Source organism: Corapipo altera, unplaced genomic scaffold (assembly GCF_003945725.1).
Source record: "Corapipo altera isolate COAL_440 unplaced genomic scaffold, ASM394572v1 258, whole genome shotgun sequence".
In the NCBI taxonomy this organism is placed as follows: domain Eukaryota; kingdom Metazoa; phylum Chordata; class Aves; order Passeriformes; family Pipridae; genus Corapipo; species Corapipo altera.
Window position 1 is genome coordinate 42,687 of NW_020885098.1, and position 15,951 is coordinate 58,637.

The 15,951-nt window shown below is 48.3% G+C and overlaps 1 protein-coding gene across 5 annotated transcripts in view; it reads right to left on the reverse strand.

The window, feature by feature from the left end:
* The window catches only part of ADAMTS3 (ADAM metallopeptidase with thrombospondin type 1 motif 3), an 85,190-nt gene that overhangs the window by 42,450 nt on the left and 26,789 nt on the right, over nt 1–15,951 (reverse strand). For 4 of the 5 annotated variants that reach the window (XM_027669665.1, XM_027669668.1, XM_027669666.1 and 1 more), the window contains one exon: nt 7,164–7,564. In XM_027669665.1, the coding sequence (XP_027525466.1) occupies nt 7,164–7,564 (401 nt within the window). Of the gene's footprint in view, nt 1–7,163; nt 7,565–13,115; nt 13,144–13,910; nt 14,015–15,951 lie in introns of those variants that run through there. The other variant, XM_027669663.1, reaches the window with a different exon arrangement.

Sequence of the window (15,951 nt, forward strand, 5' to 3'; positions counted from 1 at the left end):
GATTCATTTTAACAGCCACGCAGAGCTGGCAGGCCAAGTGCTTTGTCCTTAAAGAAGGAATAGTGAGTTTAAAATATCAGTTATTAAAGAGTAAAAAATATGCATGGAACATGCTCAGAGCAGTCAAGCTCCCCGATCCCAGCATATCTCTGCAGAAATATTTACTGAGCACACGGTTTGTCTCTGTGGCAGATAAAGCAGGGCTTTGCTAGGAACTATTTCGTGGTGAAATGGCACAGGAGACAGCAGAAATCACTTACAGGGCTGCCAGTGCTGTGGTAAACCTTGTGTTTTCCCAGCTCCTGCAGTCGTGGGATGACACCAGTCACAGATTCCTCTAAAGAGTGGAAAGGAAAACACAAAGCGAGGATATCTGATACCCTCTGAAGAGGGGAAAATAAGAACTGAATACTTCAAAACTACAAAGTAAATAAAATTGTGCCAAAGGATGAAGATCTCATCATCTGGAGGTCACCAGCGCTGTGTCCACTGCGGCACACTAAAGAAACATGGATTTATCTGCTACCTTTCCAAGGTAACAGAAAATTCAGTCCAAATTACATGTGAGGAAGGCTCATCTCCTTCAGATATAAGTCAGGAAGGAGACAAGACTGATTTCCATTCCCTTGGAACACTCAGTGGATCAAAAGCTAGGAAGCACCCAAGCCTGTAATATTTACATCAAACTCATTTGAAATTGGTTCTATACTCTTGCAGAAAAAAAACCAAAAACCAAAACCAACTATGGTAAAGTCCCTCAAAGGAAAATGAAAAGTAGTTTTACACATTTGATCAGGTATAAAAGAAAAAAAAAAACAAACAAATGACAGTGGGATTTGTCTGAGGTCAGGAAGTTAATTTAGTGTTGTGTGGTTGTAGTTTATTAAAGCTCTCAGCCAAGCTGCAGAAGCACTCAATTAAAACCACGTATCTCTTTAAAATAGAAGCGAAAGCAAAGATTTTTTTAACAGGAACAATGGTACTGCAGTTTTTGCCACCATTTCAAGAAGCTCCTGATGAAACATGAGGGCAGGAGATGGAACCAACTGGCTTTTCTTTCCCTGACTCTTTCAGAGCCTGGCTCGGAGTGCAGTGCTTACAGCATGACCCTCCCAAACAAACCAGGAACAGGTAAGAGCAGACAACCCCTTTTTCTCAATGACCCTGCACAGCATTTTCTTCCCAGTCGTGTTTCCTGCCCCGTGTTTCCTGCCCCGTTGCAAACCCCAGCCCATGTGGCTCGGGAGCCAAATTCCAGCTCCAAGTGCGTCCAGCGCTGAATAAACACGGGCCATCAAAACAGCCACTCTGAATATGGTTTCTGTCCCTCCACTCCACCGAGGGCACTCCCAGCCTCAGCCCCACCTCCCCCATCAATGGGAACTTTGAGAGAGCCCCCAAGGATTAAGCTGGAGAACATTGGCTATTTCAGTAGCTATTTACTTTCCTTTCCTCAGACACTCGCTTTCCCGCAGGTGACACGTGGAGGCAGGACATGAATGAGGAATGAGAGCCCAATTCATGGGCTCTGTGTGTGTTATCAAGGCTCCACACAACTTATACAATCTGGGGTTTATTACTAAAGCGATAAAAAAGGCTTGTACTTAAGTCATTTTAATAAGCTTGGGCTATTTTATAAACTGTTAGTTGTGAGCCTCCAGGAATCAAAAAACTTAAGAAGCGCACACTGCTCTGGGAACAAAGAGCAAAAAAATCCAGAAAGGAAATTCTCTGTCCAAGTGCCCTAAAAGAAGTGTTTTGGGAAAATGCATTGCCAGGACTACAAGGTGGGATTCAATATCAGCTACAAAAGAGATATCCAGAGCAGCACCCAGCCACCAGCAGTTTGTTCCAGACCATTTTTAACCGCATACTCACCTGGAACAACAGTTCCAGCCCCTACATATATTGCTTAAAGGGGAGGAATTATATGTAAACCCTTGCTTTGCTGCAAAGAGCCATTTTTCAAAATCAGAAATAAACAATAAATGAAAGTCTGAAGGTGTGGCAATCAAGCCCTTGAAAATAAACACTAAAAACTTGTGCAGCACCATGTCCAGACACCTGGATCCCTGTGTCTGTACCACAGCAGCCATGGACACAAACCTTGGCCAGGGCCCTGCAGGGTCCACTCAGGCTCCAAGAGCCTGGGCTTTGCTGGGAATCACAAGCCCTGGTTTTAAGCAAGGAATTACTGCAATCAAAGCGATGAGGGGGAAAACCGAATTTCTGCAAAGGTAGATTTCAAATCCCTCACTGGAATCTGCTCCCAGGCCCCTTCTGGATCTTTCCTTCTCCCCCTGAGAAATCACACTTGGAGAAGGCTAACAGAGGGGGAAAAACGGAATTCTTAAATTTGTCCATGTTTTTGAAAAACCTATTACACAAACAGACTGCAAATTTTCGTGCTATGAGATGTGTTTTGGGCCACTTTGGCCTACATGAAGTCGACAGCAGTAGATATGCTACTTGTATACCTATCCAGTTTTTCCTGTGACCACAATCCATTTGGAGTAAAAGGAGAAGGAGTGGCAGCCTGCAGAAAAATGATCATTTCAGAGGAGGACTCAGTGGTTCGATCAGCCTTCAAAACAAAAAGGATACAACCACGTGGAAACTCTGAGCACCACCCTTTTTATACTTGCTACTATTAGTTGTAAATGAGAACAGGAGAAATGCAAGGCAGGGGGAGAGGAGGAGACACAAGGGTTTGGAAATGAGGCAAATCTATCACTAGACCAAATCTGGCCCTGTTAGAAAAGCTTACAAAAACAAACAAGAAGAGATAAGTGGAGCCTGAGCAAACATCTGCATCAACTTGGACTGCACTCCAAGAAGTAAAGATTAAGCATCCATTTGCTTTGAGCGACAACTCCAAGGGCAAGCAAAGTAGGTGCATAAAAAAAGTCTATATTATATTATTTTACACTATATATACTTGAGTTCAAGCCCCACAGCCTCCCTTCTCAATCAGTGCTTCTCCCCTCTGCCTTTTACACAGGAATCCCCGAGTCCTGAATAAGCATTTTTCCAAGTTTCTGGAGCTCCTGCCCTTTGAGAAATCCTCTTTCCTATGGATTGCTGGGACTGAAGAGTCCGTAGGAGCCTGTGGGAAGTGCCACCCAGCAGAGAGGTGATGGGGATGGAGTGCAGCTGCAGCCCATCAATCCCAGTTCGTAAGTCCTGCCAAGTGCAGCGAAACGCCAGTGGTGAGAGCAGGCAGGGCCGGGCACAGCAGGTCACAGGGAGGGAATTACTGTGGGAAGAGCACAGGAGGGCAGGGCAGCAGGAATATCAGAGCAGTAAATCAGCCTAAGACGCTGCTGCCATCTGCCCAGAGTGGCACGGAGCCGCTTCCATCTCCCCAGGCTTTATCCTGGTTTCCTGTGCTCTGCCCTCCCAGGAGGTCCAGGATTACCAAATGTCCCCCTGGCCACAGACCCCAGCCTGGACTGGGAAAGGCCTCCAGACCCAAGGGGACGGTTCCAAACCCAAAGCTCAGCAAGAGTCTCCTGTGCACTACAAGCAGATGCTCAGCAGCAGTCCAAGTGTTTGTCTCCAGAATGCTATTCCAATACACTGGGAGAAAACACCAGTGGCTCCTAGAAAGCTGTTTCTCCATTTAGGAACTCTAGTCTTGCCAGCTTGGGGGTAATCAGGCTGAAATAACACGTTTAGAACCAACACAGGAACAAGCAATAAGCCTTAATACTTCAGTCCTGATGGAACAAGGGCAACAAAAAAGCATTTGAAACAAATCAGAATGCCCTGAAACTCCTTGGATCCCACATGCCTCAACTCCAGCAGATTTTCAAAGCTTTTCCTGAAGCAAGGCTAAAGGCTGTGCAAGTACCTGTAGTCTGAGATACTCCAGCCTGCAGTTGTCAAAGGAAAGCAGCTGTGAACACACACAGACATGTTTCTTCACATCTCCATATCCTTAGAAAAAAGGGATGGCAATAAGCAAGTGAGGAATAATCCATCACAAGTGATAGATCTGAGCAGATTTGTTTGGGTTTTTTAATTCCTGATGGTTGGCCTGTCTTCCAGGACTTCCCTGGTTTGGCAGCTGAACACTGCAAGCCAGGCGGACTCCCCGAGCATCCTCCATTTGCAAACAGCTGTACTTCCAAATGAGAACACTCAGCACTGGGTCTGAAGGCCATGGAACCCCAGTAAACAAAACAAACCCAAAATAGTTTCCAATAAACAAAAAAATAAGTCTCATTTTCCTTGGAATCTGAAGTCAAAGACTAGAGGTTCATTGCACTGGGCCCAGCCCTTTGATTTCAAACCAGCAAGGTTAATGCTCTAGGAGAAACAGAAACCAGCATTCCCACTTGGCATTGCATGGATGTGAATATAAACCAGATCCCAGCTCAAACACAAAGGCACTCGTCTACAAAAACATCACAGTGGAAGCACAAGCTAAAGGCACCACACAGCAACACCTGCTCAGGAAGCTAACTGAGAAACTGAGCTCATTTTCTCTACAACAACGGGTAGAAAAGTGGTTTAAGCCATTGTTTGTGAATGTTGGGCTTGCTGCCTCCTCTTCATTTACAATGTGAACCAGTTGTGGTGGTTTTTTGAGGCTGGCACCTTCCACTCCCCAAGGATTCTGACAATAAATATCACTACTTTGATGAAACAACAGCAGAAATATCCAGCAGAAACCTGTGGAAGCCCCAGCTTCCTGACACCCAGTGAAGAAGACAAGAGGCAGCTCCTCCCTGACTAATGAAGTGTTCTTCTGCCATGACAAGTGCAGGCACATGCACATGTGGGCTTTTTAAATAAACAGGATTATTTTCCAAGGGAGATTAAGCAGATGCGAAGATAGCAATTTGCAAAAGTGATGGCACACAGACAACTTCCACTGCAGAAGTAGATATGCAAACTATTTCAAAACAAAGTGTCCAAATATTTGGGGTTTTAAATGTAAGTTTAGATTGAAGAAAAGACTGTGGGCAGAATCTTGCTTTACTAATGCAAAAGGCAATTATTCCATATATTTACAATCAAGCAATCAAAATTTAGCTCCCAAGTGCTCTTTTCCTGTTACTTATGATATCAAGCTTCTTTTATAAGCTATACACTGTGCAAATTGCTACTCCAGTGATTCCCTTCACTTTCTCCCAAGAGCTCAGAACCCAGCTGGCTACTCTGGAGAGTGTCTAAATTCCTTTGAAGTCAAAAATAAATCTCTCCAACAGACATACACATGGCCTTAGAATTTCTCACTCTTGTTCCAGTTTCTGTTAAGCCATATTATCTCATCCTTCACATCTTTGGGAAACACTGAGGATCAAATATTCTAGCTGGGTTAAGAGACACACAGTACAGCAACAGAGAAGCCAGCAATGGTAACTGCAAGTTCCTTTTGCTACCTCTGGAGATGCCAGGAGAAAAAAAAGCATTAAATAACTCTTCAGGATTATTTATTTATGTCACACTCACATGATTAGTGCTCCCAGAGATGTAACAATGGCTCAGGTTGTGACAGAGACAAGAGCGACCCAGGAGCATTTATCCACACCTCTCTTCAAAGATAAAAGCCCACATTCTCCTAGTCCAGTCCCCAAAACCATGGAAAGTACATGAAGTGCTTCTCCTAGGTGCTATGAGAAAAAAAGGACACCTTCCACTATCCCAGATTGCTCCAAGTCCCACCCAACCTGGCCCTGAATGCTCCCAGGGATGGGGCAGCCACACCTGCTCTGGGCAACCTGTGCCAGGGCCTCACCGCCCTCAGCCAACAATTTCCTCCCAGTATCCCACCTTACCCTGCCCTCTGTCAGTGTGAGGCCTTTCCCCCACCAAAAAGTCCCTTCTGGCTTCATTTAACTGCAAATACCCCAGGAGCAGCTTGCCAGCCACATGGCAATCTCTGCCGGAGCTGCTGCACTCCTCAGTCTAATTCCATTTAATCCAATTTCTTGTCTTCACGTGCTGTCTCCACACAACAACTTCATTCAGGATTACTGCTAAAATCCAGCTCCCGGTCCCAGGGTCTCATTCACTGGAAGGATTCCATCAGAAGCTGCATCTAGCCAGGCAGATGTCTGCTTGGCCTTCATAAACATAGCACACTGACAACAGATTTTCCTAAAAAAACCCACCAAAAGCCCTCCAAAACACACCAAACTGATATAAGTTATCACCTCTGGTCAAACCACCACCAGTATTTCCTTGCTTTAAGCAAGGGAAGTCAAGGAATTGCAGTCTGAATGGGTATTTGGAGCCCTTTCTGCAGTCACTCCCACAGTAACTCCAGCCTGCTGCGAGGTGGGAGCCTTCCTAGCAAGGACTCATTGCAAAATGGAATCAGATCGTGACCAAGTGGCATGTGAGGGGAAGAGGGAAACCCACTGCCAAGAAGGGATGCCTGGTGCAGACCTTTCCATGTGACTGCTGTCCCGAACAGCAGGAGGGTAGCCAGGAGACATTCATCCCCCTGGATGTTGCTGGCGTGTTGCACCGCTGCCCCCACGCCTCACAGAGCACAAGGTGAGTATTGCTGGCTGGCTTTACCACGTGACTGAATCCAGGAATGGTGTGTGGGTTTCATATATGCCCAGCCTTTCACTCTGGGATTTGGGCATCAGCTGAGCCACAACAAAATCCCAAGCGTTCGCAACCAGGCTGAGAACAAACCCTTAACAGATGTGACCCACTCGATTCTCATATGACACCTCCTGATGAAACAAAACTGCATCTAAGAGAACACAAAGTGTGCTTACTTTATAAATAAACTCTTTAAAACTTAAAGCTGCTATTCTTGGACTATAGGAGAACCTGTGATTTTGCTACCTGAGAGTGCTACAGAGGGATGATCTGGATGCCAGATTCTAAATTCAGTCCTCAAAAGGTCACCTTTTACATTTAAAAATGTCTTTGTTATTAATTTTCCTGTTTGTAACACCTCATGAGAGTAAAAAGGACACCCAACAAGACACATGTCACACCGGTGACATGAAGGGCTTTGCTCATCAGCCTCAGAGGAATTATCCCAAAGTAAAGCAGTAGGATTGTCCCCATCAGAGTTTTCTAAGGGATTTAAGTTCTGTGAACGACATCATTAGCAAGGTGTGGTTAAAAGCAACAGAAGCTGTGCACCGAGCAGCAAACACCAGACACAGGAGCTGTGAAAGCAGCCTTACCAGCCCGTCACAGTTGCTGATGGCCACCGCAGCTCCAGGGATGTCCGTGATGTCCCCCACGTAGGCGCAGTTGGTCCACAGGGGCTCCCTCTTCCACAAGCGCTCCGTAGCAGTCCCAGCGTGACTCGCGTTCCCACCATCGCTCCCAGTTTGCACGGAGTCTTCGTACCACTCCACCACGGCCTCGGGAGCCAGCAGGCGAGTGTTGGGCTTCAGCCGGAGGTGGAATTCCCTGCCGAAGGCAGTGACGTTGAAGTAGAGCTGTCTGGGGCTCTGGGACACCTCCCGCGGCGCTCGCCGTTGGTGACTCGCAGAGAGGATGTTGGAGCTGTAGCTTCCGTCTGCATTGGTGCTAATGGGAATCACCAAACCGTACGGTCTCGGCCTGCTTTTTCGGAATTCTGCCAAGAGAAACAGCCAAAAACCAAACTCAAATTAGAACAAGAGCATGAAACGAGCCTTAAGACTCAAGGACCCTGCTACCTCACACCTCCCCTTCCAAAATTCCCAACCGAGGATTCCTGGTCAAACTACCAACACAGGAAAATGTAAGGCACATGTCACTGCTCCTCCCTTATCATGGAATCACAGAATAGTTTGGGTTGGAAGGGACCTTAAAGACCATCCAGTGCCACCCTCTGCCATGGGCAGGGACACCTTCCATTGGACCAGGCTACTCCAAGCCCTGTCCAACCTGGCTTTGGACACTGCCAGGGATGGGGCAGCCACAGCTTCTCTGGGCAACCTGTGCCAGGGCCTCATCACCTCACAGGGAAGGATTTCTTTCTATTACTTGTTATTATAAAACTTAAGAGAGAAACCCCTGAAATATTCACTGACATTTATCTGGGCAGTTCCCTGGGGTTCAGGTTTGCTCCACAGTCCCAGGAGAGGCAGCGACCCTTCCCAATTCCCCCTAAGAAATGCCACACAGCTCCACTGCACACCTGGCACAGAACTGCTCGCTCCTGTGTCAGGACCCCCAGTGAAGATTTTGAAAATTAAGTGGCAGGCTTGGTTACAACCACAATTTGCACACAGGTTACTCAGGAAATACGAACAGGGAAAAAATCCAGTGGATGTCACACGCCATTGATAAATTAATCCATGTCAGCAATGGTAAAGGCAAAAACTTTTCCCTCTACAAATCCCCTTACCCAGCAACTTGCTATTGCCTTTCCTCTGACTGACAGAGATCAAAAAGAACAGAGAAGCTAATTATTTAAAAAACCCCACAACACAGAACTGCACAAACTACCTACACCCTGCAGTTCAGTGCAACAGAGAGGAGCCACAACCCCAGCAAACCCACAGTGCTGGTAACACCAGAGCAGCTCAGTGGCACGACCCTTGGCCAAGGCAACGTGTCTTCAAGTAATGTCACCTCGGTGTAAAACAAACCCGTCACACGAGTTTATCTTTGCGGTGGGGCCTCTGTAAGGTGGGAGCAATCGGGATACTCGGTGTCCCATTTCCAGGCTGTAAGAGGAGATGGGCCAGGTCAAGCTGTGGGGCCACAAGCTGCTCCCAACGGGACCAAGGCCTAAGCCTAAGCCACCAGATTCCACTATGTGAGAGCTAAAGACACTTAGCACCAAAACAGTTATTGCCTAGCTCCTCTCCTCCTGGGAGAGCTGGTGAAAGCAATATTAGAGTGATATTACTGACAATTCCATTTAAAAACCTCCAAGATTGGGTGGCTCTGATGGTAGCACTAAGTGCCATTGAGAATTCCTCAAACAAATGTACTTAATTAAGCGAGCTAAGTTTTACCTGCTCGCAGTGTGGCTCACACTTGGGCTGAGAATTAACAGAGCAAAAGCTCAGTAGCCAGTCCTCTCTCCTGGTAGCAGAGGCTGCTGCTTTTAAAGGACTCACATTCAGTGAGTAACTTCAGGAGGAAAATGTTCCTAATGGCTTCACAGAACTGCTCGTCATTTTCTTTCAGGCCAGTTACTGAGGAATTTGACCAAAAAACAATGTATGGTACTAGTAGGATGAACACAGACATTTCAATTCTAGCACTACAAATTATCTTAATATACAAATACTATATCCCAGGAATGTGACAAGTCATTTCCAAGCCCACTGCTACCCCACATCCTACAGCCAGCAGCCACAGGGTGGGTTTCAGCAGCAGCCAACTTCACCTACTTCGCCACACATCCACAAGATGAGGTTCTAAAACTGGCATCCTAATTAGGCCATTATCCTTAGGATAATTCCCATTTAAAGCACTGGGAATTCTCAGCCAGGATTGCTAGTCTGTCTCCTTAGAGAAGGGACCAAATTAAAACTCTGAAGCAATTTTTATTAATTAGACACTGGGCCATGCACAGGAGACAGAGCTGTTGGGTTGTACATCCTAACTGGGTCAAAGTAAAATCACTGTTCCTCACATTCCCGGCACTACAGGGCTGGGACTTCATTCCCAGGCTGACATTCCGCCTTTTACCTTGCCGAGATTCCTTGTGGCTTGTTCTTTTCTTTTAAAGCAGGAGGTTCAGTGCACCAGTCTGGTGATCGAATTCTGTGCTTACTGCACAACAGAGAAACTGTTCTGCACATCCCACAGATAAATTCCCACATTTCCACAGGCTGGGGCAAAAAAAAAAGGCTATTTTGCTAATAAGAACAGCCAGCTAGCCACAAGAAGGTAGGAACAAAGGCTGGAAAATGAGAACTGTCAAGGATTTGAGTCAGCAAAAGCCCTTTCCAGAGCCTGTAAATGCTGAGCTAGAAGAGGAAATGCCTTTTGTTCAAAGGCAATTAAAATTAAATGGGACATGACTGAATCCCGAAGACATCTGAACTCCTCCGCTGACTTACATTACCCTTTTTCCACAGACTGCACGCTCCGAGGAAATGCTATTCCAGCTGTAGGTGTTCCCTTTCCTAAGCTAAAATTTCAGAGTCGATGTGCTCTGCTAATTCCAAGTTGACAGAGCTGATCAGAGCAAGAGGAAAAGCACTTAACTGCAAATTTTCTCCATTTTTTTTAAAATCTGGCTTTAAACCGCTGCTCCAGTTGCACAATGTTTAAGTTGAAAGGAAGCACTTAAGAAGGAACATCACATTCTTTCATTGTGTGCCAAAACATAATTAGGTAGAGAATGCCTCTGAAGAGAGCTGTCCCTGCTTTTTCCCCCCCCCCCCTCAAATACTCATTAAACTGTAGAATTAACACTGCTGGCTCTCCCAGGAGTTGTCTTTGCACTGTACAACAGCTGGGATTCCAAAATCCTAAACTTTTTCCTTTTTTATCACTTGCATTTGGAAAACCATTATTTTTTTAGACACAAGATTCTGTGAAATACATTGATCAAAAATTCCTAACGTGGCTGTCCACAGGAGAGTTCCAAATGCCTAAACATCTATTTGAGAAGATTTCAAAAACACAGTCTCAGCAGGGGGACTGGATCTGAGGTGACACCTTGAGAGCACTCCTGTGCAGGCACCTTCTGGCTGGAATTCACAGGCTGTGACACAAACAGATTGCTGGATGGCAGGAAAAGTACTGGGGAAAAAACAGTTACCTGCTGCTGCAGGGATGGAGAGGACAGCGTTTCCAGAGGGAGACTGTGCCACGCTCCGGGAGATCACGCTTCCATTCCGCAGGAAAGCACAATGGGATGACACGGAGCTGCTCTGGTCACTCAGCAAAGTAATGCTTTATAGGACAAGATGGGCTGGAGACCACCAGACAAGCCCAGCAGGGATTTTGTCATCACCATTTTTTGTCCCCATCATTGGCTGGTGGCTTCCAAAAACAAAGAAGCAGTTGTGGTGCCTCTCAACAACCTGCCTCACTCCAGAACTACTGTTTGCTCTTTTTGGCTGCCTTTAGGTGGCAGAAATGCCCACAGAGAAAGACAAGACAGAAAAGGGCAATGGGTTTCTTGAAAATTGCCTCACAACTCGGCACCTGAAGAGGGATGAGACTGTGCTGTACCTGGACACTGCAAGCTGGATGAGTAAAAGCCATGGACTGAAAGGATAGAGGCTGATGTGGGACACGGCTCTGGTGCCCTCATTGCTGTACTTTGCTGTCACTGGCCCCAAGGATACAGACAGCTCAAGAAAAGGCTGATGTGGTGTTTTTGCAGCCTCTGCAGAGCTGCAGGTGCTTTCTGCAGGCAGAAGGGCCTGGCACCATTGTGTCACGGGTCAGATCCCAGATTTCTTACAGAAGTGGCACTGAGAAGTGATGGAGCTGCTGTGTGGGAGGCTGAGGAGAAGGGAAGATGCAGCATAGCCCCAAGCATCAGCACCTTTAGGCTGACTGTGCCACGAGTGACACAGAACCAGTTCCTCCTGACAGCCCCCAGGCACTGCAGCACATTGTGCATGAATGCAGGTAATTAAATGTGGTAACTCCCTGTGCCTGTACTGCAGTCTGTGCTGATATTTAACAAAAATAACCCCCCAGGTGCTTTAGTTTGCCCTATGTGACTTCTCAGGCGAAAAGATCAGCTGCTGACAGCAGCCAGCCCTGGGCCAACTCAAAATACACAACAGCGATGCAAACCGACACTTGGTAGGGGCTCAGAAGTAGGACAGCACATCTGAGACAATCCCAGTGCAGGTTTTACCTTCAAGTCATTAAAATTCTCAGCTGAGGAAGCCACAGTTTGAAGTTGTGGCTGCCCCATCCCTGGAAGTGTCCAAGGCCAGGCTGGATGGGGCTTGGAACAACCTGGTCAAGTGGAAGGTGTCTCTGCCCATAGCAGGCAGTTGGTACTGGATGATCTTTCAAGTCCCTCCCATTCCGAATCATTCTGGAATTCTATGGTTCTGTGCTTTTTGAATCAGAATTTACAGGACCAAATAGAGCCCCAAACATTCCTGAGTACAGCAATGCTGGGGCCGTGAAAGAGAGGAAGGCATTAAAGGACAGACAGTTGTCTTCCAGATTCAGGGAGTTTGCCTGATGTACTGTGTAATTTAAAAGATGCATTCCTATATAGCTTATGGTTTCTGAAATTCAAATACAACCCATTTCTCATGGAAAGGACTAGAAATAAAACACAGGATCAGCATACCACTGGAAAAACCCTCTGTCTGCCAGTTAGCTTTAAATGTACCTCACCATCTCCATTCCAATTATTCAGTGATCGCAGTGGAAGCCAACCTAAGCCCAGGAGGATGCAGTGCCAGAACTGAAATTGAGACAAGACTTCCAAAATTTACAGAAATGCTTGAAATTCTTTTCTGAACAAAACCTGAACCAAAACCTCAGGGCGGGGGGTCTAACTGCAACTGGAAACAGAACTGCCTGGGTCCATTCCCACTGCTGAAGAGCTCCAGAGCACACTCGTGTGCAGGGACACATACAACAGCATGGTGAAAGGCTCACTTCATACTGGGTAAGGCAAGGAGCACATAGGATGGCATTCCCTGGCACTAACACCCTGGGAGAGGGAATGCCAGCTTCCACATCCTCCCACCACCTCTTCCAACCCATAGAGCACCCAATTACCCATTAGTCTAAATGAACACACACACCTGAAGCTAAACAGTGGGTGCATCCTCCCTGTCTTTGGGAGGAGTCCAACAGGCTGAAGTTTCAGTATGAAGCACCTCACAGGCACAGACAGGCACCTTTCCCTTCAGCACCTGCATGTACCACTGACACCAAACTCGCTGCATGGCACATTCTTACCCAGGACTATCAGTCTACGAGGCAACAGTGAACAGCTACAGATTTTATAACTTCTGTAGGTTTACATTTCAGAAGGGAAGCACAGACACATCAGGATGCCAAACTGCAGCACGGGAGGACATGCAAATTCAATCCATGCCACGTCACCGTGCAACTACAAATGCTCCTGGGTGGCAATGGTGGGGAATGCTCGCCTGCATACAGATCATTTCTCCAGAAATCACTAGTTTGTTGAGCTTGCTTCTTTTATTTCTGCTTTGATAGCAGCAACAATAGCTAAAAAGACTTACCTATTTGGATCTGTTGTTCTTTAGCAGCCTGCAGAAGAGAAAAGAAACACATGCACCAAGTTGTTAGTGCAATTACTATGCAATGGGGGACGGCAGAAGGCTGAAAAATCACTTGGTCTGTGCTACACTATTTTATACGTTTCTACTTTTGGTTTCCAGGGATGGCAATTCTTTCTTAACTGAATAAACAGCTGTTCCCACCAACATACTAACAGAGTCCGTAGCAAGTTTAACATAAAGGGAGCTGCTAAGCAATCCTGATTTTGAATGACCCCTTCTATATATTGTGACACTGTGCCAAACAGTAAGTTTGGTGGCCAAAGCAAGGCTTTAATGCCGGGGAAGTGACGAGCTCCAAGAAGCACGGGTGCCGGGGCAGAGAGCTGACAGTGCTTCTTTGGATCTGTGCTAGAGAACTGGAAAGCCAAGTGGACTTCCCGAGTGACCGCAGGGACTGTGGCAGTGACCTGATGCCACGGGGTGGTACCTGCTCTTGGCAGGGGAATGGGACTCGGGGGGACGGGATCTGGAGAGAAGGGGATGCCGCTGCGGTCGCCAGCCCGGGGCGGGGATGCCGTGCCCCGGCTCGGGGCTGCTCGGATGCGGCGGTGTTCGGTGCGGAGGAGGGCGGACAGCCGCCGGTCCAGCCCAGCCCGGTGCCGCCCGCAGATCCCGGGGTAGCCGGGGAACAAGGGAGGACCCGGGGGCGCATCCCGGGGCGGCGGGCAGAGGGACCCCGCGGGCCGGGGGGCTCCCCGGGGGAAGGGCGGGCAGGGCAGGGGTCCCCTCACTCACCTGCCGGCCGGGCGCAGCGCGGGCCCCCAGGAGCGCGGCTGCCACTACCCAGAGGGGCAGGAGCACCATCCCGAGCCGGCCGCCCGCGCCCCGGCCCCGGCCGCGCTCCGCCCGCTCCCTCCTCCTGCCGCTCCTTCCCTGCCCTCCGGCGGCGGCTCCCGGGGCCGGGGCCGGCAGGGCGGGTGGGCGGAGAGGCGGCGGGTCCCCCGCGCCGCCTGTTGCTGCGCGCCCGCCGCGACCCGCGGCGCTGATAAACCCGCGGCGGCTCCGCCTCCGGCCGGCCCGGCGCTCCACGTCAGGAACGGCCCGGCCCGCCGGGAACCGCCGGGGAACCGCGGGGGAACCCGCCCGGCTCCGCGCACACACACACACACTCACACACACTGAGAAGTCCTCCCACCGCGCTCCCGCGGCATCCTTGGTGCTCCCCGTTCTTGGTACATGTGCCTGAAATCCACCAAGTAACAACCTTCCCTTCCATCCATCCATTCATCCGTCCATCCAGCGCTGCCTGCATAGGGATGCTGGCATCACACCCTGGCAGGGACTCCCACGGCAGCTCCCCAGCCTGGGACCACATCCCCAAGCTTCCATATTTCCAATCAACTCAAGGCAGCATAGAGAAAGCTACTGAGTCTTAATATCATAGAATGGTTTAGGCTGGAAAGAACCTTAAAGTTCATCCAGTTCCACCCCCCTGTCATGGGCAGGGACACCTTCCACTAGCCCAGGTTGCTCCAAGCCCTGTCCAGCCTGGCATTAGACACTTCCAGGGATGGGGCAGCCACAGCTTCTCTGGGCAACCTGTGCCAGGGCCTCCCCACTCTCATCATAAAAAACTTTTTCCTAATATCTAACCTGAATCGATGCTCCTTCAGTTTAAAACCATCACCCCGTGTCCTGTCACAACAGTTCCCAAGGGTCCCACTGGACTGAAGTCCTACACCAAAGTGACTTCTCTCCCCACCAGCCAGGAGCTCGGCCCACGACACAAACAGCAACGGTGCCCAGCCTGGGCAGAACCCAAAATCCACTCGCACAGGACCTTCCACAGACAGAAATCTTCACAAACACGCTCTGTATATTCTTGGTCCCTTCTCTTTCCCTTGAAGATGTCACACAGTTGAGACTGTGTGTAACCAGTTAGTAACAGACACCACTGTGCCACCCCCAAGGGTGGAACAAAACCTTTACAAACACTTTTTAGGAGCCAGAGACTAAACAGTACTCAAAGAGAGGACTGAATTTTGTCAGGGTCAGAATTAGCCAGTGTTCCGAACATCCCAATATAAAATCCAGTTTAAATCCAGTTCTGTTGTACCTCCTGCAATACCACTCCTGTGAGACATCACGACCAACCCAAATCACTTTCTGATGGCCTTACGTATTACAGACACAGTTTGCTGCTGCTCAAACATTCTCAGAATACCAATGACAGCCTAACTATGAGTTTTAAGTTGACCCTGCCCACCAGAATCCTATCTACATGAAAAAGAAAATACTGGTTCTACTAAATCTAAGTTGCCTCAAAAAAACCATTAAAGAGGAGGAGAACTCCAGGCTCAGTTTTCAGGAGACACCTTCAATATTCCAACCACAGCAGCCCTGCTGTTTCAGAGGACACAGGTCCTGAACTGCACCAAGCTCTCTCACAAAGCCAAAAAAAATAAAAGGATTTTTTCTGAGAGAGTGAGAATGTACCTGTTATTACATGTGTAGGATCATTTCTGTACATAAAACACACAGCAGCCTGTCACACTGAGCACACCAACACCATAACCTCCGGCAGCTGCAGGAGCCACTTCCGGGACAGCCCAGAATGGGAAAGGCTGAGGGGCCTGTAAATTGCCAGCTCCAAATTCTACACTGAAAGGTAATTCCTGTCCTGTGCAGCTATCCCACGTTTTATTTCCCTCATGGATGTTCCCTAGGCGACCTCCGAGCTGACTTACTGCACCCTGGTCGAGCCCTGAGCACACCGTTGATGTCCGTGATGTGACACACCTGAGGCCCTGCACAGCCCTGTCTGCTGGGTGACCAT